The sequence below is a fragment of the Neopsephotus bourkii genome, unplaced genomic scaffold (assembly GCF_033783945.1).
Source record: "Neopsephotus bourkii isolate Nb327-2 ecotype Australia unplaced genomic scaffold, CSIRO-AGI_Nbou_v1 NB_1637, whole genome shotgun sequence".
In the NCBI taxonomy this organism is placed as follows: Eukaryota; Metazoa; Chordata; class Aves; order Psittaciformes; family Psittacidae; genus Neopsephotus; species Neopsephotus bourkii.
In genome coordinates this window covers 11971217-11996767 of record NW_026902112.1, presented here as the reverse complement: position 1 = coordinate 11996767, position 25551 = coordinate 11971217, and the positions used below count along the sequence as shown (strand labels likewise).

The following is a 25551-nucleotide window of genomic DNA, read 5'->3' as shown; positions in this document are numbered from 1 at the left end:
CCTTTGTGCTGTCATGGCTGCCAAAGCACTTGTGCTGCAGGCATCATGCCCACAGAGCAAGCCAGAATCCATAACCTTCCCCTGTTCTCAGGATGTGCCATCAGAAATGGCCCTTTGGGTTTACTCTTCAAACCCACCTGCATCTTGAGATCTGCAGATGATGCCATGGTCTTCAGATAGGTGTGAAATTCAGCTTTGAGCTGAAAGTTGAGTGCTTTTATGGCTCCGTGACCAGTTGCTAAGTGCTGTAATGGGGTAGTTGAACATCAATGTCTGCATGAAGTTTCTGCTTCCCACCCAGCTGGAAGGAGGGGTTTTCTATAAGGAAGTGTGTGCTCAGCAACTTTGGGTGTGGGATAGTAGAAGGGTAGAACTATCTCAACCAAATCCTCTATGTGTTACTCTGTGACCTGCACGAGGATGGGAACAAGTCCAACTGGGAAGGGGATTCTTGCTTTGAGCTCATGAAAATCACTTATGTTCCTCCTCTGTAGCCAACTCACTGTTGTGCTACACCTGGACCAAGCAGACCAGAGATGAGCAGTGCCTGATGACTTCCCCATGTGTCAAGAATGAGACAGCCTGTGAGACTGTAGTGAGGAAGATAGGTGCTGGAGAGTCCCACTGCCATGAACTGCATGGGTTAGTGAACCTTCTCCTTCCATGGGACTTTGGGAGAACTTGAATAGTGTTATGTTACAGGTCAAGCCTGATTATTTCTTTGCTTGAGCATCAGGTAAGGAGTAGGTAAATGAACACCATAACCCATATAGGACATGTTGCTGTTGGAGTCCAGAGGAGGCCATGAGGATGATCAGGGCTGGAGCACCTTCCATATGGAGCCAGGCTGAGAACATTGGAGCTGTTCAGCCTGGAGAAGCTGCGTGTCTGAAGGGGACTACAAGGATGCTGGAGAGGGACTTTTCATCAGGGACTGTAGTGATAGGACAAGGGGTGATGGGTTCAGACTGAAACAGGGGAAGTTCAGGTTGGAGATAAGGAAGAAGTTCTTTACTGTGAGGGTGCTGAGGCGCTGGTACAGGGTGCCCAAAGGTGTGGTGAATGCTCCATCCCTGGCAGTGTTCAAGGCCAGGTTGGACGGAGCCTTGGGTTACATGGTCCTAGTGTGAGGTGTCCCTGCCCATGGCAGGGGGTTGGAACTGGATGATCCTATGGTCCTTTCCAACTCAAGCCATTTTATGATCTCATGTGCTGCTTGAGGACTAGAGTCAGGATTTGTTCTTGGGAGGGTTCATGGGTTAGTTTTATTGGACTCTTTATGCAGGTGCTCACCAGCAGAAGCTGATCCACAAAACCTGCACTTCAGCTTGCAGTGAGTCTCAAAACACTTTTGAATGCTGCAGTCAGGACAACTGCAATCGCAATAGGCATCTGGGATGGGACCTCCTGCAATAGTGCTGGGGACTGCAGTTCTGATCAGTGTTACCAAGGCCCTTCTCTGGGGTGGACTTCTGATGAGGTCCCTATTGAAGCTGCTTGACCCATCTTGGTCCTCCAGCACCTGCGGTCATTTTACAGTCTGCCCCTGTGAACGTCTTCTGAGCATCTGATGTTCAGGCATGGAAAGACCAGTCTGAAGCTAGCTTGATTTGATAGAGAAGAGATCCCTCTTCTATAGCTTCTTATAGCTTTATAGTTATTTCTTTATAGCTTCTCATGCAACAGGGCTCTGCAGCCACCATTAATAACATAAGAACTTTCCAAGATGTTTATTATTTATTCTTTTTTATTCAGTTATTTATAACATCAGGGCTGGGGTTTTGCAAGCAACATGATCAGGTTTATGCAGATACACAGAAATGGAGGTGAGGAGGAGGAGGATACAATCCTGATTGGCACAGCCCCACATCAGAGTGTGTCTCTTACTGTTCCATCCAGGCAGATATTTCTAAAGGCTTATAGGGAAAGGTCTGGAAGAACGATGAATTTGCATCTCCAAAGCTATTGTTCTGGTATCCTGTCTAGACTCTGGTCTTGACAAGGTCTGGGACAACGTTGGGAAGGCATAAAGCAAATGAAATAGCCTGTGTTGGTTTCTGGTCCTGGGGTCAGTTAGTGCCCATGTGTATAACTGTGCTCTCTCCCTTTAAAATAAGGTGGCTGAATCCAAAACACCCCTTGGAAAGCAGACCTGGAATTGTCAGGGATGGTCCTAGTTGGTCAGGCCAAAACCATGCTAACAGTTAAGTAGTGTGGACAGCCATGGGACAGCCCTTGAAAGTCCATGGGCTCTCCGTGTATTACTCATAGTCTTAGCTGCCTCCATTACAGCTATATTGCAGTGTGGTTCCACCCCCAGGGCAGATGGAAGGGTGATGACCTCCTCTGGAGCTTGTTATACCTGGTGTCGTGGTTTAACCCCAGCCAGGCAGCTTTTTCACTCACTCCCCCCCCTCTTCTTGCCCTCCCCCTACTCCTGGAGGGACAGAGAGGAGAATCAGAAAGAATGCAACTCCCACAGGTTGAGATAAGAACAGTTTAGTAACCAAGGTATAACACAAATCACTACTGCTACCACCAATAATAGTAATGATAAAGGAAATAATAAGGGAAGAGAATATAACACCTCATCACCAGGCGACCGATAACTCGCCCCCCAGCCTGACCAAGCACCGACCGATACCTCCTCCAACCCTGCAGTCCACCTGCCCTTCTGTGTAACTCCCAATTACATCCTGGGCATGACGTGCTGTGGTATGGAATACCTCTTTGGTCAGTTTGGGTCAGGTGTCCTGTCCCTGCTTCCTCCCGGCTTCCCTCCTCCCTGGCAGAGCATGAGGTTCACAAAGTCATTGGCCAAACCAAAACATCATTGTTATCAGCTCTGTTCCCAGCCCGAAAGTCAAAGCACGGCACTGCACCAGCTACCAAGAAAGAGAAAAATGACAGCTACTGCTAAACCCAGGACATTATCCACCCCTTATTCTATACCATTCACGTCATGCTCATTTTCAATATACATTTTCAATATACCATCACTCTTATCTAAGTGCACTCTCATCGTAGTGCATGTGCCAGTCCCTATAAAGCTGCTGTGCTTGCCGGCTCTCCCACCACCAGCTTCTCTTTTCCTGAGTCCAGATCTTCCTCCTCTGCCTTGCTGGGAAATGCTGCGGGGTCTCCTGCATCCTCCTGGGGCTCGGTGGGCTGCTGCTGGGGAATGCTCTCGGCCGTCACGGGGCTGGGGTCGGCAGTAGCTGCCCAGGGAGGTTGTGAATGCTCCATCCCTGGCAGTGTTCAAGACCAGGTTGGACGAAGCCTTGGGTGATATGGTTTAGTGTGAGGTGTCCCTGTCCATGGCAGGGGGGGTTAGAACTTAATGATCTTAAGGTCCTTTCCAACCCTAACTATTCTATGATTCTAGGTATGATCCCCTAGGTAACAACCAAGACCAAGCTGGGATTTGGGCAATAGAGGAGTCCCAGAGACGCCATAAAACCAGGTAACACTGGTAATTAGATTTAGGATGCCCCTGGGGCATCGTTTCCCTGCCTTGCTTGAAAGAGAGGAAGCCAAGGGGCAGGTTCTCATCAGGATTTCAACACCTCAGTGTAATCTAGCCCCAGGCTGCCTGCGCTGTGCTCTTGAACATGAGTATTCCTATTCCACAGCAGGACTTCCATGATGAGTTCCTGGTCACTGCATGGGAAGTTGGGTAGGAGAAACTACAGGATTTAAGACCATGTTACTTTGCAGTATTCCTATGGGTAGGGTTATATCCAAGCTCCCCTTTTCATGGGGAGTTAAGCACTGGGACGTCTGTGAAGGTCTGAGATGGGGACAGATCTGAGTCAGGGGGAGGATGGTGTCAACCCACCTTGTCCTGCTTTTGGGGAGGTCAGAGCCATACAAAGAATGAGCTTTGCTAGACCATGCACAAGTAAATCCCCAAGGGAGAAGGAGAAAGATGGAGAGAAAGAGCCAGAAGGAAATCACTATTCAGCCACTGTCATTGGACTCAAGGATGGGAAGAGCTGTATCTTGCCTTCACCAGGGGTTGCTCATCACACAGAGCTGCCTCTTCTCCTCTCAGGGCAACGCATGCTTCAAACTGTTGTCTTCCCTGCCAGAAACAAGTGCCATCATGTTAACCTGGCATCTTCCTGCTCCCCAACCCCATCCAAAATGAAGGGTGTGGAACAAGACAGGATTTCATTCTGCAGTTGCTTCAATAGGTTTTACTTAAGGCTGGAAAAGCCCTGGTGGTGCAATCATGCATGGTACTGAGGACCAGTTCTGTCGTGCAGCCCCTGGTGTACTAGGAGTTGGGTGGGAAATAGGAATATGTACAGATTGGGATGATAGTGGGATAAATGGCAATATTTGGGAACCTTCTGAGATGCCACCTAAGAAGCAATGAGGCAGACAACATGCTCTGACCACAGGAAGCTGAATAGTTAAAAACATAAGGGAACATAACATAAAAGGAAGAGCTCCCATGAGACCCAGTCGTGGTGCTTCTGTCCCTCTTTGCTGCTGTGGTTCCATATGTAGTCACTTGTTCTGTAAGAAGAGCTCAGTATGAGGCTCTCAGAAGATGAGCAGAGCCTTGTCTTACTCCTGTTCATTGACTTCTGATCTCTGTTCTACATCCAGGAAGACTCAATGGCCATAACACTGCAGAGGGCAACCAAACAGAGCTGTGTTTACTCTCCAGCTCCAACACAGTTGTGCAGTAGACTATGTATATATGTATATGCAGTATGTATGGCACGGCCAAGAGTAAAATCAGGGACCAAGCTGTCGTCCTGAAGGATGTGATTCACGTTCTCGCACGGTTCTGGTCTCCAAGGCTGAAGCTAACCTAGGGAAATAAACAGTTCCTGGGAACATTCCTGATCTGGAATGCTGTCATCCACATTTCATTAATCATTGTTAGCATGTTCCCTGGCAAGGCTTTAACATGGAGCAACCAGCGTTGCCCCATGCAATGTCTGGAAGAAAAACAGAGGAGATAGCACAATGGAAGGACTCACAACAGGCACTGTTGTTGTTTGCCTCTTGGCCTCCATGCTGGACATGGTCCTGGATACAGTCCTGGACACGTTTAGTATAGTGATATGGTTGTAGCTTCATTTCTACTCTGTACTGCTGGATACAGGACTCCTTTATTGCTGTTTTCTGCCTTGCCGTACCCAAGCACTGCTTTCCACGCTGCAGTCGTGTTGCTTCCATGTGTTGGCCATCCAGGGTGACCCCACCATCCTCAGTCTCCCATCTATGCCTCTGAGGAAATGCCAGCCATGACAGTCCTACACCTCACACATCTGCATCAGCCATACCTGAGGCCAGGATGGTAACTTCCCAACTATCTGCCTCAATGGGCCACCAGCAACCCTCTAAATGCCAAGCAGGCCATTATGCACCCTTATCCATCATCACACTTCTCCATCAAACAACTCCTGCCAGTGGTGGACCACATCCTGTGGCCTTGCAGGTCATCTTTCTGCTGTCAGTGAGGAGATTTGGATCCCTGGACCAGGTGACATCTTTTCAGCTCTGTGTCAGAGAGATGTTCACGCCATCAGTCCTTGGAAGTGAGGGGATGAAGTGAGTCAGGCACATTTCTTTGTTTAAATAGTAAAGAATGAAGTAAAAAATGAACCTTGATAATCATACTGAAGAGTAACACAATTGTTTTCCTCTTCTTTTTACAAGGGCCTGTGGAGGCAGGACAAGGGGAATGGCTTTAACCTGCCAGAGGGGTGACTGAGCTGAGCTCTTAGGCAGAAGCTCTTCCCTGTGAGGGTGCTGAGGCGCTGGCACAGGGTGCCCAGAGAAGCTGTGGCTGCCCCATCCCTGGCAGTGTTCAAGGCCAGGTTGGACACAGGGGCTTGGAGCACCCTGCTCTAGTGGAAGGTGTCCCTGCCCATGGCAGGGGTTGGAGGTGGGTGATCATAAGGTCCTTTCCAACCCAAACCATTCCATGATTCTATGATTCTTCCTCAAAAAGCAGTCAAATCTGCTTAAAGCCAAACTGCTTTATCAGCACAATCTTTGCCAGGTTGCTCCTGGCCACTGAGCCTTGGCTTCCCAGGCTGATTCCCAAAGTGTCACCCCTACAGGAGGACACCACACATTGAATCACTCCGGGCAATCCTTATTCTCTGGAATAGATCTATCTCTTCATTCCCTGCCTTGTGACTTCTGGGAGCACTGACACACCTTCTCTGGCATCCCCAGTGACATGCAGTGCCTGGGTCTGGCAGGATTTCATCTCTTGGGCAAGAGATGTGGCTTATCCTCTCCACACCCTGAAGTTATATGTCTGTTGGAGAGGAATGGCGAGTGCTCGTGGGGTTATCAGGGCTGACTTCATCGTCCGGTTGATCCTGCTCTATGTCACCTGTATTGGGAGACCTATTCTGGTGTCAGAAACCTCAAAAATAGCTGCAAATCAGTCAAAAAAGCTCACTTAAATAACCTCCCCCCTTCTTTTTATCTTGAAAAGCAAGATGCTTTGGGTTTCGGTGTCCCTTTGAACTTCCTCTCTCTGTCTATGGCATCGTTGTGATGTGTAATGATGAGTCCCATCACATGCTTTAGATGTCTTTTATGAGCATGACCTCTGCTTCAGGGTTGCTTACTCATCTGACTGATCTCCTGCCTAAAAACTAATGTTGTCCCCGAGTCATTTTAGCCCTTCCCTCATCCATCTAATCTTTCTTCCACATGTTTTCCTAGCCTCTGCCTCTTCTTCTGCTTCTCCATCTTCTAAACCCCAAGCAGTGTAGCTATAGTTGGGTCTCTGTTCTCTTCCAGCAGACCAAGTCTTACAGGGTGGAGAAGGAAGGGGCAAGCAGAGAGTTGATTGCCCAAGTGGCTTTATTCAAAGGAGCTGATCCTACTTCATCCTCTCCACTCCTTGGTGGCTTGTTGAGTGGTGACTCATGGAGATGTCTGCTGATACCCAGCACTAAACCTCCTCCTAACTCTTTCCTTGGAAGTAGAAGCAGGACAGGCACTTAAACAGGGGCCCCAGAAGGGCTGAAATTACCAGCTCCAGCTCCACCTAAACTATAAGCATGCAGAGAAATCACACAGGCTTAGAACATTATATCTGATTGGACTTGGAATCGGATGCTCCATGCAGAAAGGCATTTCTATCCTTTTCTCAGATACAGTGAAGAAAAGCTGTTGCAAAGCCAGAAACCAACCTCCAGTGTCCCAGCCTCTGCATTTGAACACTAAAGCCATTGCCTTCTTGCAGCAGCACCTCTGAAAACCAGGACATGGAGCATTTAGGACTTTGTAGGTAACCAGCAGCTTTTATAGGCTATCAGGAATTTCTGAGGCATTTCCTGTTTATCTTGCCAGCCATGAATATATGAGATCTAACCCGACTGTAGATATTGGGACTTCTCCAGGTCTAACCCTGGAGAAACACTTGGCAATAATCCACATAGATGAAGCCACTAATTTACTCGGTACCATTTTGCTTTGAGTAGCTTCCTTCACCGAACTACCTGGCCACAGATGCGATGATCAGATTGGAGCTGAACAGTACAAAAACCCCACTCAGACATCAGGAGCACTGCTAGCCTGACCATAGGTAAATTAAAGTATTAAAAGCAATAAATGGAATGAATCGCTTTAGTGCTTTCACTCCTCTTTGGACCGATCAGAACAGCCTGAAGGCAATACCATGGTGAGAAAACAGCCCACGTGCATTCCTGGCCTCTCAATAATGCGTGATCCCTGCCCACTGTTTCCAAATCATTGTCTTCATCATCACTCTGTCCAAAGGCAGGGAAGATAAATATCCTGTCCTCAGGTGAGGGTGCTTTTCCTGAGCTCTGGAGACTACTCAGAGAAGATGAAGGCCTCTCTCCTTGCTGTGCTGGCTTTGATCCTATGTGCAGGTCAAGGTGAGGTATCACGGTTTGCTATTAGACAAAGAATAATTGTGTGTTTTAGAGTCAGGGAGGCTTTGTAGGCAGGGAATGAAGCATGGGAGAGGGTGTCTTAGCTCTTGCAATGGTGCAGATGAAGGACGCAGTGCTCCTTTTTGGGTTTCTAATCTGTATTCTCAGCCTGGATATGTAAAAGGTTTATTTTATGCAGGGAAGTTTCCCTATAGACACACCTATTGCGGGGTTTTGTGAAAACAAGGCATAAAAAAGGAGGAAGTTGCCACCATTTGGCCTTTGTTAAGAGGCTTCACAGTGCTTTTGTCTGTTGAGATGATGCAAGACTGTGGCTGTTTCTAAATCTTGATGCAGAAGTGCTTCAGCCTATGAAAGCACAAGGCATCAACAACTCTATGCATCTGCTTCCTACCACAGTCCATTTCTAGCAGCAGCCATAGGACGGGCCAGACCTACAACATCTGCCCTTGTGGAGCTCCCTACTTATTGCCCCTGATTTCTGCCCAACTCAGAGTCCCGACTTCCTGATTTCAGAGATTTTGGGACAAAGTTGGGGAATTTGGGATTATTTGGGTTGTGGACTGAATGGGTTAAGCAGCCTTATGATGGGAGATTGGGTGAAGATGTATATTTGCGTCTTATTTGCATTATAGATTATGTCTTTTATTTCACAGAGAGAATGCAAATGAAATCAGAGCCTTCTAAGTGTATGTTCTTGTAGTCTCTGTAGGAAAGGCAGTTAATAACCAGAGAGAATGAATGTTATCTTCATTTTGGAAAGAGGAACAGGGTTTGCCAGCACTTAAGAGATCTGCCAAATTGTCTGGTGTAGGAAAATGAATTATTGGAATAGTCATCTCTGCCTCAGTGTGGCCTAAGACAACCTTGTTGCTCTTTAGCTTTGCTCACTTACCAGAACAGCGATTCCCAAGTGTTAACAAGGCCCAGGGGACAGAGGGCTTGTCTTCAGTGCCAAAATGAGGATTGACCTAATTTGCATTAGGTTACCTAGCAATAAAAATGAAGGGTTAGACTCCTTGTGTCTTAGGGCTGAATTCGCACCCTAGAAGCCCTTCTCCTCAACCCTGTGGTCTTTTAACCCAGGTAATGAATATACATTTGAGGGCATTGAAGTCCCACTCAAAGATGTGGGCATGGGAGACTGACTTCTTTAGGCTGTAGAGGTCCCAATTAACCCTATTCAACTGCCAATTCTTACTTCTCAATTAGGCAATAGTCTAGTAGTCTCTAACAGCTAGAAAGGGGACATCTAGCCTTGGGACATCTTTATAGACTCCTACAGAAGACCCTGCTCTTCGCTACTCCCTACATCACAACAAACCAGGTGCCCTTGGCCCATTTTGTTGAAGGAGGTGATCCTGCCCCTCTGCTCTGCTCTGGTGAGACCCCACTTGCAGCACTGTGTGCAATTCTGGTGTCCTCAGCATAAGAAGGACATGGAGCTGTTGGAGTAAGGCCAGAGGAGGCCATGAGGATGCTCAGAGGCTGGAGCACCTCCGGTATGGAGACAGGCTGAGAACATTGGGGCTGTTGAGCCTAGAGAAGAGAAGTTGTGTGTAGACCTCATAGCAGCTTCCAGTGTCTGAAGGGGGCTGCAAGGATGCTGGAGAGGGACTCTTTATCAGGGACTGGAGTGATAGGACAAGGGATGATGGGTTCAAACTGAAACAGGGGAAGTTCAGGTTGGAGATAAGGAAGAAATTCTTTACTGGGAGGGTGGTGAGGCACTGGAATGGGTTGCCCAGAGAAGCGGTGAATGCTTCATCCCTGGCAGTGTTCAAGGTCAGGTTGGACAGAGCCTTAGGTGACATGGTCTGGAGTGAGGCATACCTGCCCATGGCAGTGGTTGGAACTGGATGATGTTAAGGTCCTTTCCAACCAAACCATTCTATGGTTCTATGATTGTGCTATTATTTTGAGTGCAGGGAAGGAAGGACAGGCTTGCATCATCAGTGTATTTCTGCAGAGATATGTGTGCTTGAATGCATGTGTTGGGTGTAAAATTCAAGTGTGTGGATGGAGGAGTGGGTTTGGTCTGGGCTCTTGCAGCCCCATCACCTTCAGCAAACCTGCACCTCATGCATTTGAGAGTCAACTGAAAGAAGGTGGCAATTTTTGCTGCCAGGACTGGTTGCATTTTATCTCCATCTTCCATATGTTGTGTCTCCTCCTGCAGCAACTGGTCTGTATTGCTACACCTGCGAGTGGGAGCAAAGCAACTGGAGGTGTCTGAAGGCCAATAAGTGCTCAGACAAGGATGAGTACTGTGTGACCAATGTTGCCTCTGTAGGAGTTGGTATGTGCTGGGCATGTATCCTCTGATGGGGTCTCAGGAATGGGATGTGGGGCATTGACTGGATTTGTGATGGTTGCCTTTTGTTGATGGATGGGGTGAGGAGTCATGGGGAAGCACATGTGGGAGGTGGAACCTCTGTTAGTCCAGGCTTACAGTGATGAAGTTTGGACTGTTTGAAGTACTTCTCCCAGTCACAGCTTCTCTTTAGCTTTGATTTCATGCCTGCATGGAAAGGCAGAGGACATTGAGAGAAGAGGAAGGGCTAAGAGAAGATCCTCCAGAGGAATAATGAATGAAATTGAATCATGATTAGATAAGGAGATGAAAAGAAGCAGGAAGCCAGGATAAGAAGATCTATCTAGAGAGATGTAAAAGGGAATTAAATTAGTTCCTTCAAGCAGAGAAGCCTCGAGATGTGCTTTCAGTCCAGGCATGGACATTGTCTCATGGATACCATCATAAAACTAAAAAAGCCTTGACGTGAGGGTCCATCCTGTGAGCTGAAAGATGCCCAACAGAGATACTGAACAGAGCAGGGATATTTAGTGGTGAATGTCCCATCCCTGGTAGTGTTCAAGGCCAGGGCTTGGAGTAACCTGGTCTGGTAGAAAGTGTCCCTACCCATGGCAGGGGGTTGGAAATGGATGATCATAAGGTCCTTTCCAACCCAAACCATTCTATGATTCTATGCCTTGTGTAGCTGGTCATCAGCAATTACTGGGCTGCGGTGGGATTGGGATGGGTCTCACTGGCCATGCTGGTCCTTGGGGCTGTGGGCGGACAGTGGGACTCATCTCCCCATCTCCCTCCTGTACAAGATTGAGGAGCACTCAACAAACTCTCATTGCTAAGACTTCTCTGTCCTTTCTTTGGACAAGGCTTTTTGTCTTTATGGAAGAGGATCACCAAGAAGTGCTCCGAGACCTGCCCACGCCACAACTTCCAGCTGGGCCTGGCTACCTACACCTCCTATTGCTGCCAATCCTTCTTGTGCAACCTGAGTGCGTGCCCAGGACCCAGGCTAGCTAAGGACTGAGGTGGTTTGGAGTCCCATGCCGGTGTCCTTCTTCACCTGCTCAGTGGTGGTGGAATGAAGCGGCTCCTGAAGGCTTGAAGTGCATGGTCAGATCCCCCCAGGAAGGTATGGACATTAAACACATTGCAGAATAGATAAAGTATTATGGTCACCAACTCTTCCCTGTGTTGCTTCCCAACCTGTAGGTTCTCACTTGCTTCTCTTGCTTGAGCTCTGTTGCCCTGGCAGCTTGATGGAGAAGTGACCATGTTATGTCCTGCAGGCTGGGGGAGAGAGATGCTGCTTCTGCTTGTCCTGCAGATCCCTATAGGGGTTTCTCCTGCAATCTTCCTTATTTTGGGTGCATTTGGGAGTCACACAGAGGGGTGGGCAAAAATAACAACCCCTCTGCACCAGCTCTGAAGGGAAACTGCAAACTCACAGGGTTGCTGCTGGGGAAGAGGAAAAGGCTGTCCTGTATATAGAAACTTGAGCTTTTACATATCTGTATCATCTATATCTATATATCATCTATATGTCATCTATATCTATGTCATCTATATCTATATCTATATCTATATCATCTATATATGTATCTGTATCTATATCTTTCTATATATCTCACCTATAATGGGTGCTAACCACAACTCTCCTCCCTTACACCCCTCACCCCCTCCATCCCTCCCTTTTCCCAGCCCCAACTAGGGACAACGACATCCCCCTGTGCCCCACTAACAGTCAGACACATCAGCTATGTACCTCTTCCTCTTGGTGCTCATCTGCACATCTGTGCACATCTGTGCACATCTGCAGTCTTTCTCCCCACCTCCACTTCCAGCAGCTGTCCTTCATCACCCCTTGCTTTCCTGTGGCTCTTTCCAAGCCAAGTGACCTTACCCAGGGCTAGAACTTGCCCTAGACCTACCACTTGGATTTGTGTGTTCCAGCCAACCCTCTATTTACCTGTTCCTCCAACATCACCCAAAGCAACTGCAGGGTAATGAGAAGCATTTGCAGCATTTGGGTCGAGCTGCTGAGGAGCAGTGGAGGCGTTTATAAGAGAAGAATACAGATTTCAGAGAGGCAGAATATTTCATGTCCATGTTTCCAGAGGCTGTGGGGAAATCAGGGTAAAAGGAAGATGAAAAACATGAACAGTGATGAGAGCGCAGAGAATTCTCATTACTGGATGCTTCTCCCTCCTCCCAAGCAGCAATTTTCCCTGGAAAAAGCATGGAAAAGCTTAAACTGGGGTCATTGGAGTTCCCAGATCTGCTTAGCCAAGGGATGACGCTCTATGCTGTGCTTCAAACCCAACCCTGGTAAACAAGGAGGGGGGACAAAAGGGGCTTTGAGCTGCCCTGAGCATGTCTGCCTTGGGCTGGTGCCTGGGGCTGTGCTGGATGAATGCTTCCTTCTGAAGCGCTGCATAACAGGGCTCTTCAGAGATGTGTGTGCTCACTTATTAATTGACTTCTACTCTTCTTTACCCTCCTTCTCACAGTTACACCACGCTGCGAGGGCACATCTCCATGCTGAAGGAGCCACCACGGGTGATGCACCTCCCTTTACCTCTTCATTAGAGCACCATCTCTTCCATACCCTATTCGTCACCCCGGAGCCATCCAAGCCCCCTCTTTTCCTTCAGCTCTCATTTATTCCTCACACAATATTTCCTCATATAAAGAACCAAGGGGACTCGTGTGGTTTGGTTCCTGCGTGCCAGAATTTTTCAGCTCATGAAAGCGCTGAGGAATCCCAGTTGGATAGACTCTAATAATTAATATTTCATTGTGTTGGATTTACACATCCTGCTGTAGGAGAGACATAATCCTCCACAATCTGCAGGAAAACACAATTGGGAATGGGTATATTTTTCCCACTTTAAAGCAAAAATGGCTTTATTTTAGCTTGGTTTGGTTTGCTGCAAAAAAGCATTCTTGTCATAGCTAATGGAAGGGGAAATAAATCATCATGGGCATAGTTGAAGAGCAAAGTGGTATTCCCCTTGCACTGCAGCACATGGGCACTGAAATCTGCCATCCTCCCCTACTCTGGTGGCTATTCCTCCTCTCCAACAGATCTGAGATGCTCAGGGAGGAAGAAGAGGTGGGTGTGATTCTTAACTACTCACCTTGACCAGGAATCAGGGCAAACTGGGACCATGGAGAGATGAAAGCCATTGACACACGGATGAGGCTGTCCAGAAAATCACCCTGAACCTGTGCCCCTTGCTGCGTTGTTGTGCAAAGCAGAATCCACCCCTTGGGTTTGAAAGTTGCTTGGAGGACCCTAAACAGAGAGGGGCTATGCACTGGGTGGAAAGGAACTAGTTGTTACTATCGCCATAGACTGCACTGAGCTTCTCTGACCCTCTCCAAAGACGTGATGGTGATGGGAGAGCTGGGAGAGAGATGAAGGAATCCTTCTGCTCTCCCCAGCACAAGTGGAACATCCCCTCAGGTGCAACATCCAAGTGGTTTGGGGCATCCTACGCTGCAAAAGCAGAGCTGGAGATGCTCCAGGATGTGGGAGGAATATATTACAGAGACTTGGCACAGCGTTATCTCAGGCATCAGGAGAGGGGATACCCAACCAGGCAGACATGGAGACAGAGAGAGGGCTGTTGTCCTCCAAAGGGGCTAACAGACCCCAGTGCAAGGCATGGAGAAGGGTCCTTGGAGAGAGAAGTGCCCAAGTGTGGCACTTGGAAGGGCAGCACAAAACAAACACAGAGTCCTTTCAGTGGCTGGAGCTGGCACAAGCAGCATTGAAATGAAGCAACAAACACAAACGTCATCATAAATGCTGGGTTGCAGATAATAACCAGCAGATTAAATACCTAAGGGCCTCATGGGATGGTTGTCAGGGGCACTTGTGGTGTGGTTCCTTCGGGTCCAGCCTCTAAGACAGTTGGACTCGCTGTGTGTGGTTGTCACCCTTCCCTTCTGCTACTGGAGCTCCAGCTTACAGCCTCAGACAGCCAAACCCATGCGTTAAATATAGCCCTGCACCAAGCTGTGTGTGTGGGCAAGGCTGGAGCAGTGCTGGAAGCAGGATGGAGCTATAAAGCCTTGCAAAAAGGGGAGCAGTGGTACCCCAGGCAGGGGACATCAGATGAGGGCATCCAAGCCTTTCTATGGCCAGCAACCACCCCATATGTCCCACTTCCACTCATGCAATTGAGATGAGCATCACACCAGGCAGGAAAACACCAAACCACCTTCCTGAAGCACTGCAGCCCCTGATGTGTTGCCTAACTCAGAGCAAGGGCATGAGGTCCCCATTTGGTTTGTGGGGTGCCCAGCATCATCAGGGCGCTGGTGGAACCTGATGGATCACTCAACCCAGGGTGGAGGGAGAGGGAAGAAGTGACCTGAGTGTCCCCAGTAGGTACCAGGGTGTGCTGCAGGATGGTCAAAGCCCTCACTGGACTCTTAACACTGAGCATTGGGTGGAAATGCTGCAGGAAATTCAGCTTTGGGGGAAATTCCAGCTCTTTGGGGTAAACAGTTTTCCAAACAAAGTTAAAAGCTGAGATGACAGCATTTCCCAGGCTGTTTTTTTGAGGTTAAACCCATTTTTGTGGTACAAATCAAAAAAAGTTGTTTTAATCTTGCTTTAATCTTTATTTTCCTTTCATTTCTTGGCTTTGACTTCATGAAACTGGATTTTAAGCCCTGCAAACTAAATTGGCCTTTGGGGAGTCGTGCCATGGCTTTCATTGACTCATCTAAGTGCTGGATGCCTCAGTTGCACCTCTGGGGTGATCCCCCCTTAGTAGGACAGGCATCAAAGATGATGCTTGAAGGGCTCAGTGGAGAGACCCCCAACTCTCTTCAGAGGCCTCAAGCAAGTGAATCGTAGAGACCAACCACTTACATGCCTAAATCAGTTGCTTTGAATCCCAGCCTCAGTGAGAAAGGGAAGAGAAAAAGGTGGCAAAGCTATAAAAACCCTGCCTCGGAGAGGAATCTTGATGGAATTTGGCACCTTTCCATGAAACGTCCATGTCTGTGCACCGAGGGATGTTCTGAAGTGGGAAAATAGCCACAGAAGGGGAATTCTGGATGGTTTCCAGTGCAGAGAGCCAGGCTAAGCCCACGAGAGGGAGCTGGTGCCTCTGTACAGCACTGGACAGGCCACAAAGTGGTGTTTGCCTTCGGAAAGCCTATTTGATAGAGCAATATCCAGGGGGAAAACCAGCAACTGTGCATGGGGTGAGATGGAAGCGGCCCAGGGAAGGATGGATGTGGGTCCCTGACACCAAAGCCAGCAGGTTCTGGCTACCCTTCAGTGTCTGCTTGCTCCCACACTGATGGCAATGAGGGATATGCCTTGGTTTGACTATGCAGGGTAATTCTGTCCATCTAATATCAGCTCAAGGAGGGTTTGCACCCGAACCCCAAAGCTGGTACCCAGCTTGTGTCCGTGGGATGCTTGGAAGTGGGATGCAACCCCCTGCTATGGCTGTGTGGCCTATAGGCTGGGCCTGCGCAGCACGAGGGGAACTTGATTTTCTTGGTACCTATGAGTAAAGGGGATCAAATCAGGTGGAGCTGTGCATTTCTGTCCCATTATGGGTCATTCTGTCCCCTCTTTCTGATTCTCCTCTTTGCATGGCTCCTTGAACATCTTCCTGCTCCTTTAATACTAAGCTATCTCTATAATACTAAGCTATCACTATCTCCCTCCATGCCTTTCATAAATGGTCACAGCCAAAACACAACAATAGCACCTGCAACCCACCATGCGTGAACACAGTGGGAATTCCACCTTTTCCCTCCTCACCCATGGGTTTTAACCCTGTCTTCAACTCACTGCCTGATGCCTCCAGCAATTGTATGGAAGTAGAGAGGGGAAGAAGCCCATGAAGGACTGTGGGAAGAAGGTGGTCTAGGTGAGACTTAAAACAAGCTTTACCACTGCCTCCCCATTGACCTTGGGAGAATCATTCAATGTCTCTGATTCATGTGGGTAAGTTGGAGATAACAATACAAGGCTTCACACCCTGACCTAGAGGGCTCTTTGGATGTCAGCATCCAGCATCTTGGTGATGCTTCACCCATGGATGCCCTTACACTGGGACCACCCATCACAGATGCCTGCATCCAGAGCTTGCCCCTGCAGCGCTGAGCTCCCCTAACCAGTGTGAACACTCATCCTCTCCGTAATGCAATGCAGAAACCTGTCATGGCAAAGCTGGGGCTGCTCCCACGTTGCTCACTCCTCCAGAAATGCTGTTCCTTGACTCATTGTGGTGCCAAGGAGCTTTTGTTAGGAGCTTTCTTAGGAGCTGGGCACGCAAACAGCACAGAAAGGCATTGCTCCCCAGCATCCCCATCACACAGGAGCGTTTCCAGTGGACGGATAGAGGCACAGAGGGGAAGGCAAGGGTGTGTGCATTGTTCACTGCATGATAGGGTGTTGAGGCACTGGCACAGGCTGCCCAAAGAGGCGGTGAATGCTCCATCCCTGTGCTCAAGGCCAGGTTGGACAGAGCATTGGAGCACCCTGCTCTAGTGGAAAATGTCCCTGCTGTGGCAGGGGGTTGGACCTGTATGAGCTTAAGTTCCTTTTCAACCCAAACCATTCTGTGATTCTATGATTTATTGTCAGCATAATGACAGGTCTCACTATGGGCTGAGGCTCCACAGCTCCTTGTTCAAATGACAGCACTAAGAGAGGAGCTCCAGGGCCAGAACTTGGACCCTGTATTGAGCCCAATGCCAGGATAAGATGCAGAGCCCTGAGTCCTCAGAAAGCCTTGAAAGGCAGCAGAAGGGCTACATGCTGCCTGACCCTTCAGCAGGCAGCACTGGCAATAGCAAGGAGGAGGGCTGGGCCCAGCACAACCCATGCTACAGCAGACAGGAGAGCAAGGAGGAGGCTTGGGGATGAGCCTCACTCTGCAAAAGCTGGGAGACTGGCTTGTCTGCTCATCCCCCATCACCCAGCTGGATGTCAGCAGTGCTGAGAGGCAGGTGATGCTCTGCCCACTCCAGAACAACATCCTCAGGCTGCTCTGTGTCCCTTTTCCTCATGATTAGAGTGGCACAAAGCTTTCCCTGGGAATATGGACCTTCCTGATGGGGAGGATGTATCTGGACACAGATGCTCTCCCCATACTTTGCTGCCTGCTGTGCTCTGAAGGGTTCAGAGGAAGCAGAGTTTGATGAATTTTTAGGTCTGACCATGTTTCATATCCCAAAATACCCACAGTCACTAAGGTTTGGTGACAGAAACCCAACGCTTCCCATGGATGCATTCCTGCTTCCAAGGAAACCAGCAGGAGCGATGTTCAGCATCTCCCAGGCAATGAAATGACCATTACCGAAATGGTCCTGCCTCCATGACTTCTTCCTCTTACTTGGAGCAAGAGGAATCTGGATCAGAGGCTGTCACAGCAACATCCCCACTGATAACTTCACCTCCCACTGCAGACCCCCCATGCTGAATGCTGCTCTGGATGCACTGGGGAGTGGCAAGAAGAAAGTGGGTGAAACCAAACTCCTGAGGTTAAATGCTGCAGGTCTGTCCATCCATCCATCCATCCATCCATCCATCCATCCATCCATCCATGCATCCATCCATCCATCCATCCATCCATACATCCATCCATCCATCCAATCCATCCACCCACCCCCCCATCCATCCATCCATCCATCCATCCATCCAATCCATCCAATCCATCCATCCATCCGTCCATCCGATCCATCCATCCAATCCATCCATCCATCCATCCAATCCATCCACCCATCCACCCATCCATCCATCCAATCCATCCATCCATCCATCCAATCCATCCAATCCATCCACCCATCCACCCATCCATCCATCCAATCCGGCCAGCCAGCCACCCACCCACCCATCCATCCATCCATCCAATCCGGCCAGCCAGCCAGCCACCCACCCATCCATCCATCTATCCAGGTAAACAACACAAGGCAGGGACCTCCAGTCATGCAGCCACATGTTATGGCATGCTTGTGGTACCCTTTCCATCCCCAAAACAGGGTGGTCACATCCAAAGGTCCCATTAACCCTGTGCTGTCTCCTTGGCATGGTCTGGAAGGTGTTTCTTGGCATGGGTCAGTGTTTATAGTGGAAAAATGTGCCTGTCCTTGGCTTATTTCCTACTGTAGAAGTAGGCTCACAGCTCTTCTTATGTTATCAGAGAGCACTTCATTGGCCTGGCTAGGTCCCCACCACAGTTGGGATGAGAAACCCAAAGGAAGCAATGCCTGACTCCATGCAAAGATTACTTACTCAGGATGGTGAGTTGCATCCTCCCCTGAGGGCACTGGAGATGAGGTGACACCAGAGGCATTGCCTGGAGCTGTGAATGTGTCAGAGGAGAGGACATACCCAGTGTATCTGCTGTGAAAGCCACGCTTGGAGGACAGGGATGAATTTTTGGGTGCAGACCAGGTATCCTGGTGCTAAACCCACCCCAGATTTGTTTATCTTGGTGCTTGCTTCATCCTATTTCCCTTTCAGCATGAACAAAAACGGGTTTTCCTCCAGGCAGGGAGGCAGCTGTAAGCAAAACCAGGGCCTGATGCCAAGTAATGTGTTTACAGCCCACAAATGGGAAGGCACATCCCTGGGCTTTGCTTTCAGAGGAAGGAAAGCTTCATGGGCCTCTTTTCCCAGCGGAGATCCTGTTTCCTTGCCCTGCTCCTGCAGAGGTTATCAGTTTGTAAAGCAAAGCAGCTGGAGCAGTGATTGCAGTGGCATCAGGCTGAGGAGCAAAAGCCACTGCTCTCCCATGCCTTTGGGAGATGGCTTTGGGCATGCATCTCCCTGCTCAGGCTCAGTTTTGAGGCTCTGGAAGTCTTTGTGAAGTTCCTTCAAGATGTAGTTGTCCTTTTCCTGACATTATAACAAGGTGGGAATGGGTCAAAGCCTGGTACATGGTGTGTGAAACCAAACGGGACACGTTGTTCCTACCGTGCCCTTTCCTTGGCTCTTCCACCCTGGTATTGCTCCCTGGATCAGCGTGGGTGGCTTTTGATTCCCATGCCCCTCCCAGGCTGTCATCCATGAGGTTTACAAGCCCTTGTTTGCTCTGAATTGCTGGTGAGCTGCTCTGAGGTGGATGGGATCAATCATGGTGTGTGAGCTGCTCTCACCATATCCTACTAGTGATGGGGGTGGGGTGGGAGAAGCCAAAGCCAAACTGTAGCTTGCAGGGATTCTCTTGATGAGGACCAATGCCCTTCCTTCCTTCTGCCCCATCACTAAATGCACCCAGCACAGCCATGCCTGCCTTTTCCAAATAGAGAATCATATATATATAGATACAGATATATAGACGTACAATTCTATATAGAATCATATATAATCAACTAGGTTGAAGAAGACCTTTAAGATCATCAAGTCCAACCATTACCCCAGCACTGCCAAGACCACCACTAAACCATATCACTGAGGGCCTCATCTACATGTTTTCTTTTGAGCATTTTTGAAATAATAATAATAATAATAACAATAATAATAACAATACAGGGTCTGGAACTTGATGATCTTAAGGTCCTTTCCAACCCTAATTATCCTACAATTCTATGATTCTAATACTAATAAACCCCAAACAACACAACAGCCTTGACTTTTTTGCTAACGCTCCTGGGAAAATACCCTCCTGCTCACCCAGTGAGGAATATGATGATATCTACATCATCCTGTTTGTGTCTCTGCCCTGCTAAACACACCCATGGGGCTGGGATGGTTTCAGCTAGGATATTGCCTTGATCTATAGCTCCTCCGCCTCCCATGGGATCTCCTTCAGGACAGCCCTGCTCTCCTTGCCCGCCTCGGCCGCAGTTGTGGAGGTTTCAGCATGGCTATTACCTGAGGTGTGACGAGTTTCTAGATGTAATGAGGGATGGCCCAAGCTCTCGTTTTCAACGTGCAACTGGGGTTTTGATGCTGTACCTGGGTGCGTCAGCAGGAGTGGGTCAGGAGGGAAACCAGAGCAGCTTCCAGTGTCTGAAGGGGGCTACAAGAATGCTGGAGAGGGACTCTTCATCAGGGACTGCATTGACAGGACAAGGGGTGATTGGTTCAAAGTGAAACAGGGGAAGTTCAGGTTGCAGATAAGGAAGAAGTTCTTTACTGTGAGGGTAGTGAGGCACTGGAATGGGTTGTCCAGAGAAGTGGTGAATGCTCCATCCCTGGCAGTGTTCAAGGCCAAGTTGGACAGAATCTTGGGTGACATGGTCTAGTGTGAGGTGTCCCTGCCCAGGGCAGGGGGTGGAACTGGATGATCTTAAGGTCCTTTCCTACTCAAACCATTCTATGTTCCTATAATCCTGATCTTCCCATGCATGTGCTCAGTTTTTCCACTCTCAGTTGTGACCCTCTTGTAAAACATCAGACCCAGAGCCCCTAAAATAAATGAAGAGTAGAGAGGTTGTCTATGGAGCTCATCTACATGAAGAGTAGAGAGGTTGTCTATGGAGCTCATCAGTGCTTCTCCACACCCAAAGAAAGGTACTTTCCTCATTTCACTCTCAGCTTTCACCCAACCTATTGGATTTCAGCACAGAGAATCACTTCCAGGCCTGAAATACAAAAGACGAGTCAAGAACCTAAAGCAAATTAGAACCAAAAAGAGCAACATGAAATACCATGACTGTTGCTTCTCAGGGCAGGGTGTGCATGTTCACCTATTACAGTGGGTAGACATGGAACATGTTATTTCTTACTGAAGCAAAATGGATAAGTAGACTAAGGTTTCCTTGATGTCCCTGCAGATAGATGTGGAGGCTCCCACAAGACCAGCTCCTCCCACTGTTGTGTGGTGGATGAGTTTCTCCCACATATCACTGGCCTGGCAGGTTTGGATGATTGCTGTCTGTGTACAACACTGTGCAACTCCAGGATCTGAAAGTTCAATCCGAAGAAACCCCCCAAAGCAAACACAACAACCCCACAGTGATCACAGAGGCAGTTGTGAAGACAAACGTGGGAGCTGTCACCTACTTTTCCTGGAGATCCTGGTTAAAATCTTCCATGGAAAAGCTTTCAATTGTTCTTTCATAAGAGTTTGTATTGGCACAGTTGAAATGCCTATCGCAGCCTGAGGTTTCCAAAGGAAGATCAGGACCAGTGTAAACATGTGGCAGAGTGTGTCCCATTTTAGTGCCTGCACGTTGACTGCTCATACAGTGAAAGAGGATCAGGAGGGTTGTACCGCGGACAAAAACCAATGACAGATGTCGGAACTGTCAACAGAGCTGTGTTGTAAGTGCACACTTAAGTCATAGAATCGTGGAATGGTTTGGGTTGAAGGAACCTGGAAGCTCATCCTGTTCCAATACCTTTGGACACCTTCCACTAGAGCAGGGTGCTCCAAGCCCCTGTGTCCAACCTGGCCTTGAACACTGCCAGGGATGGGGCAGCCACAGCTTCTCTGGGCACCCTGTGCCAGCGCTTCAGCACCCTCACAGGGAAGAGCTTCTGCCTAAGAGCTCATCTCAGTCTCCCCTCTGGCAGGTTCAAGCCATTCCCCTTGGCCTGTCCCTACAGGCCCTTGTCCAAAGCCCCTCTCCAGGTTTCTTGTAACCCCTTTATGCATTGGAATAAACCTGTGAGGATCATTTCTCCCCAAACACAGTCGTGGCCAGTGGTGTCCTCCTTGAGCAGGAATAGAATCAACCCATTAACTCTTTGGGGGGGATCCTGAGAGGGTTCTGGGTTTCCTCTCTCACCTCTTCTTCCTCCTCCTAACCATTATAGAACCATAGAATAGTTTGGGTTGGAAAGGACCTTAAGATCATCCAGTTCCAACCCCCTGCCATGGGCAGGGACACCTCACACTAAACCATGTCACTCAAGACTCCATCCAACCTGGCCTTGAACACTGACAGGGATATTAACACCCTTCTTCAACCCCTTTTTCCTTCAGACCCCTGCAGGTCCCCAGTATCCCCCTTCCTGGCTGCAGAGATGCCACCATAGGGTAATAAACCTTGGCCCTGTATCCAAAAAATATGATTCATATCCATAACTCCAACCTCTTTCCTCTACAAACAAGTCGGTTACCTCCCAATTGCTTGCAAGGAGCAGCCCCATGTCAGGGCACTGTCTGGGACAATGATGGTCAGGGTGTGCCCAAGCCATGTTGATGGTCCAGTGGCACAGATGGCGTTGGGGCTTGGCTTGTGCCCTGTTTGCTGAGCCCATCTGGATGTAGCCCTTCAGGCAGGGCATTGGCGAGGATGTGAATCACAGTAGTTGACTCCATACATGATGGTGCTGTTTGTTAAATCCTCCAAGTTGATGGGACTGAATTACCTCTTAGGACCTTGGATGTTGAAGGAATGTGACAAAATAGCTTTGGTTCCTTGTTGGCTGGTATCCGGGGCCCCAAAGGACTCAGGTTTCTCACCCATTTGGATAGAAAATTTCCTGGTGACACACCGAGATTGAAGTCTACCCAAATGACCTTATATTTCAGCCAGACATGGTGGGTTTGGAGTGTACCAAGTCAGCTGCAGACCCAGATGTGCTATGGGAAAAGGAAGAGTAGAGAAGGCTGCCTGCAGTAGTAAGACCTTAGGTGGAACAGGCAAAATATCACACACAGGTCTTCCTTTCTTCCTGTGGTTCTGGATTCCCCACTTCCAGTCCTTTACCCAACCCTGCTGCCATTGCACAGCCAGATGAAGCAACCCATCCTTCCCTGACCTGCCAAGGAAGGAGGAGAGGACATGACCAGATAAGCCTGATACTGTCTGGGACTGGGCTGGACTGCTTGCCCTGCATGCACCATCTGCGTGACTCAGGGACACTGGGAGCTCTACCCATGGCTTCTGCCTTCTCACCTTGGCCCATGGCCTCTCATTTCCCTATGGAGGAGTCAACCCTGAGCTGAAACAGAACATTTCCTCCCAGCACCACAGAGGAGAGCTGTGACTGGAGCCACCCTCCAGAAGGAAAAAGGGGGAAATTGGGGAGAGTTGACATTAAAATCACCCTGGACCTGGCAGTTTGCTCCACTTCAACCCATCACGGCTTGAAAACACGCTTTGTCTGGCTCCAGTTACACAAAAGGAGCAGGCCTTGCACAACAAGCTCCGGAGCCCTGGCACAAGCACACGCTGTCCACTGCCAAGTTGGAAGTGGGTTAAGGTTTCTGTCTTAAAACATGCTCTGTTAACTGTTTAATACCCTTTGTGACACACATGGGGTTAACACGCACCTAGCCCAGTTCCTTTAGCAAGATTTGCCATGATGCTCTCCCCTCTCTTTTATTCTAGGTCCCTGGGAATGCAGTTTTAACTCCTCCACACTGTTCTCCTGACACCACCTGCACTTCCCACCACCCTGGCTGCCTTTACCATGGCTTTTCTTCCAGCTCTTTTTATCCCTTGCTTAAAGAAAACCTGGGCTTTTCTCTGCTTCAAAGGACACGCATCCCCCACCATGCTGTGGTGCTGGTTGGAGCACGGAGCCCTTGCAGTGGCCCTGGCCGTGATTGCAATAGCAACAGCGTGATTGCAGTATCAACAGTGCACAAGAATAGTGTGGGGTTGGGACTTGGCCAGACCCCAGTCTGCTTCCCAAAGCTTTTCCAGTCTTCTCTTTCAAGGACACAGGGATAGGGGTCAGGCGATGCCCTAGAGGTATTCCACAGGAGACCCTGCAGTGGAATGACTGCTTAAACTGGGATGTAGGGAGCTGTAGAAAACGCTCTGTGATTACTACCGGAGTAGTGTCTGCACATAACAACACATACATTTTGCAGTAGGTAATGCCACCATAGTAGAAACAGTGAAGCATCGATACTTCCCTCCTATCTCATCTTATTTCTTACCCTTACTATGTGGGTCTTTAATTATTCCCCCCAAGCTTTATGGGTTTTCTTTGATTTATGTTGCTTTGCACCCATATTTCTCAGCTCCCTCCTTCCCTCTTCCCAGTGCTGGGTGAAATATTTATCTTTGTTATTATTAACCCTCCCTCTCTCTAATCTATTTAAATGCTTTCTCACATTTCCACTTCCTACTGCCCATTTCTCACTTGTGGGTTTTCTGTTCAGCTGCACTTTGCTTTAAACAGCGTCATTTATTTACTGCTCCTTTATTTGTTTGAATTTCCAAGCCTTTCTTCTTCCTCCCTGTGGGCTGCGTTCATGAGTTGCTCCTTTCCTTCCTGCTGAGGAGCTGCATTTTGCTGCTCGGTTGGGTCCGAGATGAGCTGAATTCAGGGCGATAATTCAGTTTCCTGTCTGGATTTCTGATGTAGATAGAAGGGAAGGAAGATCTGTTTTCCATTTCTCCAGCTGGCTGAGAGAAGCCTGGCTATTATACCTAGAACAAACACACAGGCTAATACCTACTGTATCCCTGCATGCTCCAGCAGATCGTGTTTCCTGCCTGATGTCATTCATGCATGTATTTATGCAATGTCTTGTTTGGAAAGCATGGCTTTTCCACAGATTATTTCCCAAGTATAGATGCTGCGTCAGTTGCCACATGGGTCTTCCCTTGCTAAAAGAAGAGATTAAAAGATCCATGCTCAAGGTCAGGGCAAATCAGAGAACAGAAAAGGCCTTGAAAGCTGGATGCTCATCCCCTTCATCCTGCTCTGGGCACAGGCTCAGAGAGAAACCATTGGGGGATGAAGCTGCTGTAGAAAAAGAGGAACTGGGCAAAGGAAGAATGACTGGAAGCAAAAGACTCATCACATGGGTTGAGCATGGGGCCAGCTGCTCAGCATCTTGCAGACAAGTGGTCAAAGGAAGGGCTTATGAACCAACTCCTTGGGGAAACCAAACCTCAACTGGATGTTCTTTATGCTGTTTCCATATCATTTGTGACCTTACAGGTGTTGACTTTAAGCACCCCTCTGTCATTGCTCTCTTTAAAGAAGAAGAGTCCTGATCTGCTGAGATGTCTTCTTAACTTGTTTTATTTCTCAGTGATCTTCGCTCCCATTCATAGTGTAACTCCTGCAGCCATTCCCGTGTGAATACTGCTGCATCCTGAATCATTTGGCAAGAGGTGGCTGTGGGAGCAGAATGAGGGATCCCAGAAGGACTGGAAAGGTCACGAGGGACTGGAAAAACCTGACAGAGTCCATGTTGGTCTACAGGTAACAACAAACACTGTCGCTTGGAAACACTGGATGCTTCTGGAAGATGGAGGAACAGAGCAAAACAAGAGCATCAGGCCCTATTCGTGCCTGGACCATGGGAGCCTCTGAGTGACAGTCTCCAGGCATAAATAATGTCATTGCAGAAACAACACCATTTGGTTTCCTACTTAGAGCACTTTCCTTAGTACAAATGGATAATCATAGAATCATAAAATCACAAACTG

General features: G+C 48.6%; 1 protein-coding gene and 1 long non-coding RNA gene across 2 annotated transcripts in view; both read left to right on the top strand.

Annotated features, from left to right (window-relative positions):
• The window catches only part of LOC133223495 (uncharacterized), a 449146-nt gene that overhangs the window by 254217 nt on the left and 169378 nt on the right, over positions 1–25551 (top strand). The gene's annotated exons all lie outside the window — the stretch shown is intronic.
• Positions 4496–11722, top strand: LOC133223483 (lymphocyte antigen 6E-like). The gene is made up of 3 exons (XM_061374222.1): positions 4496–7889; positions 10087–10206; positions 11085–11722. Exons 1-3 carry the CDS (start codon positions 7838–7840, stop codon positions 11240–11242), a joined length of 330 nt encoding a protein of 109 aa, XP_061230206.1. The 5' UTR covers positions 4496–7837; the 3' UTR covers positions 11243–11722.

Excerpts from the sequence above, each read along its gene's own strand:
- LOC133223483 (XM_061374222.1), top strand. The coding sequence starts at position 7,838 with ATGAAGGCCTCTCTCCTTGCTGTGCTGGCTTTGATCCTATGTGCAGGT. Across the intron at positions 7,890-10,086 it reads GATCCTATGTGCAGGTCAAG|CAACTGGTCTGTATTGCTAC; the intron begins GTGAGGTATCAC and ends CTCCTCCTGCAG. Across the intron at positions 10,207-11,084 it reads TGTTGCCTCTGTAGGAGTTG|GCTTTTTGTCTTTATGGAAG; the intron begins GTATGTGCTGGG and ends TCTTTGGACAAG.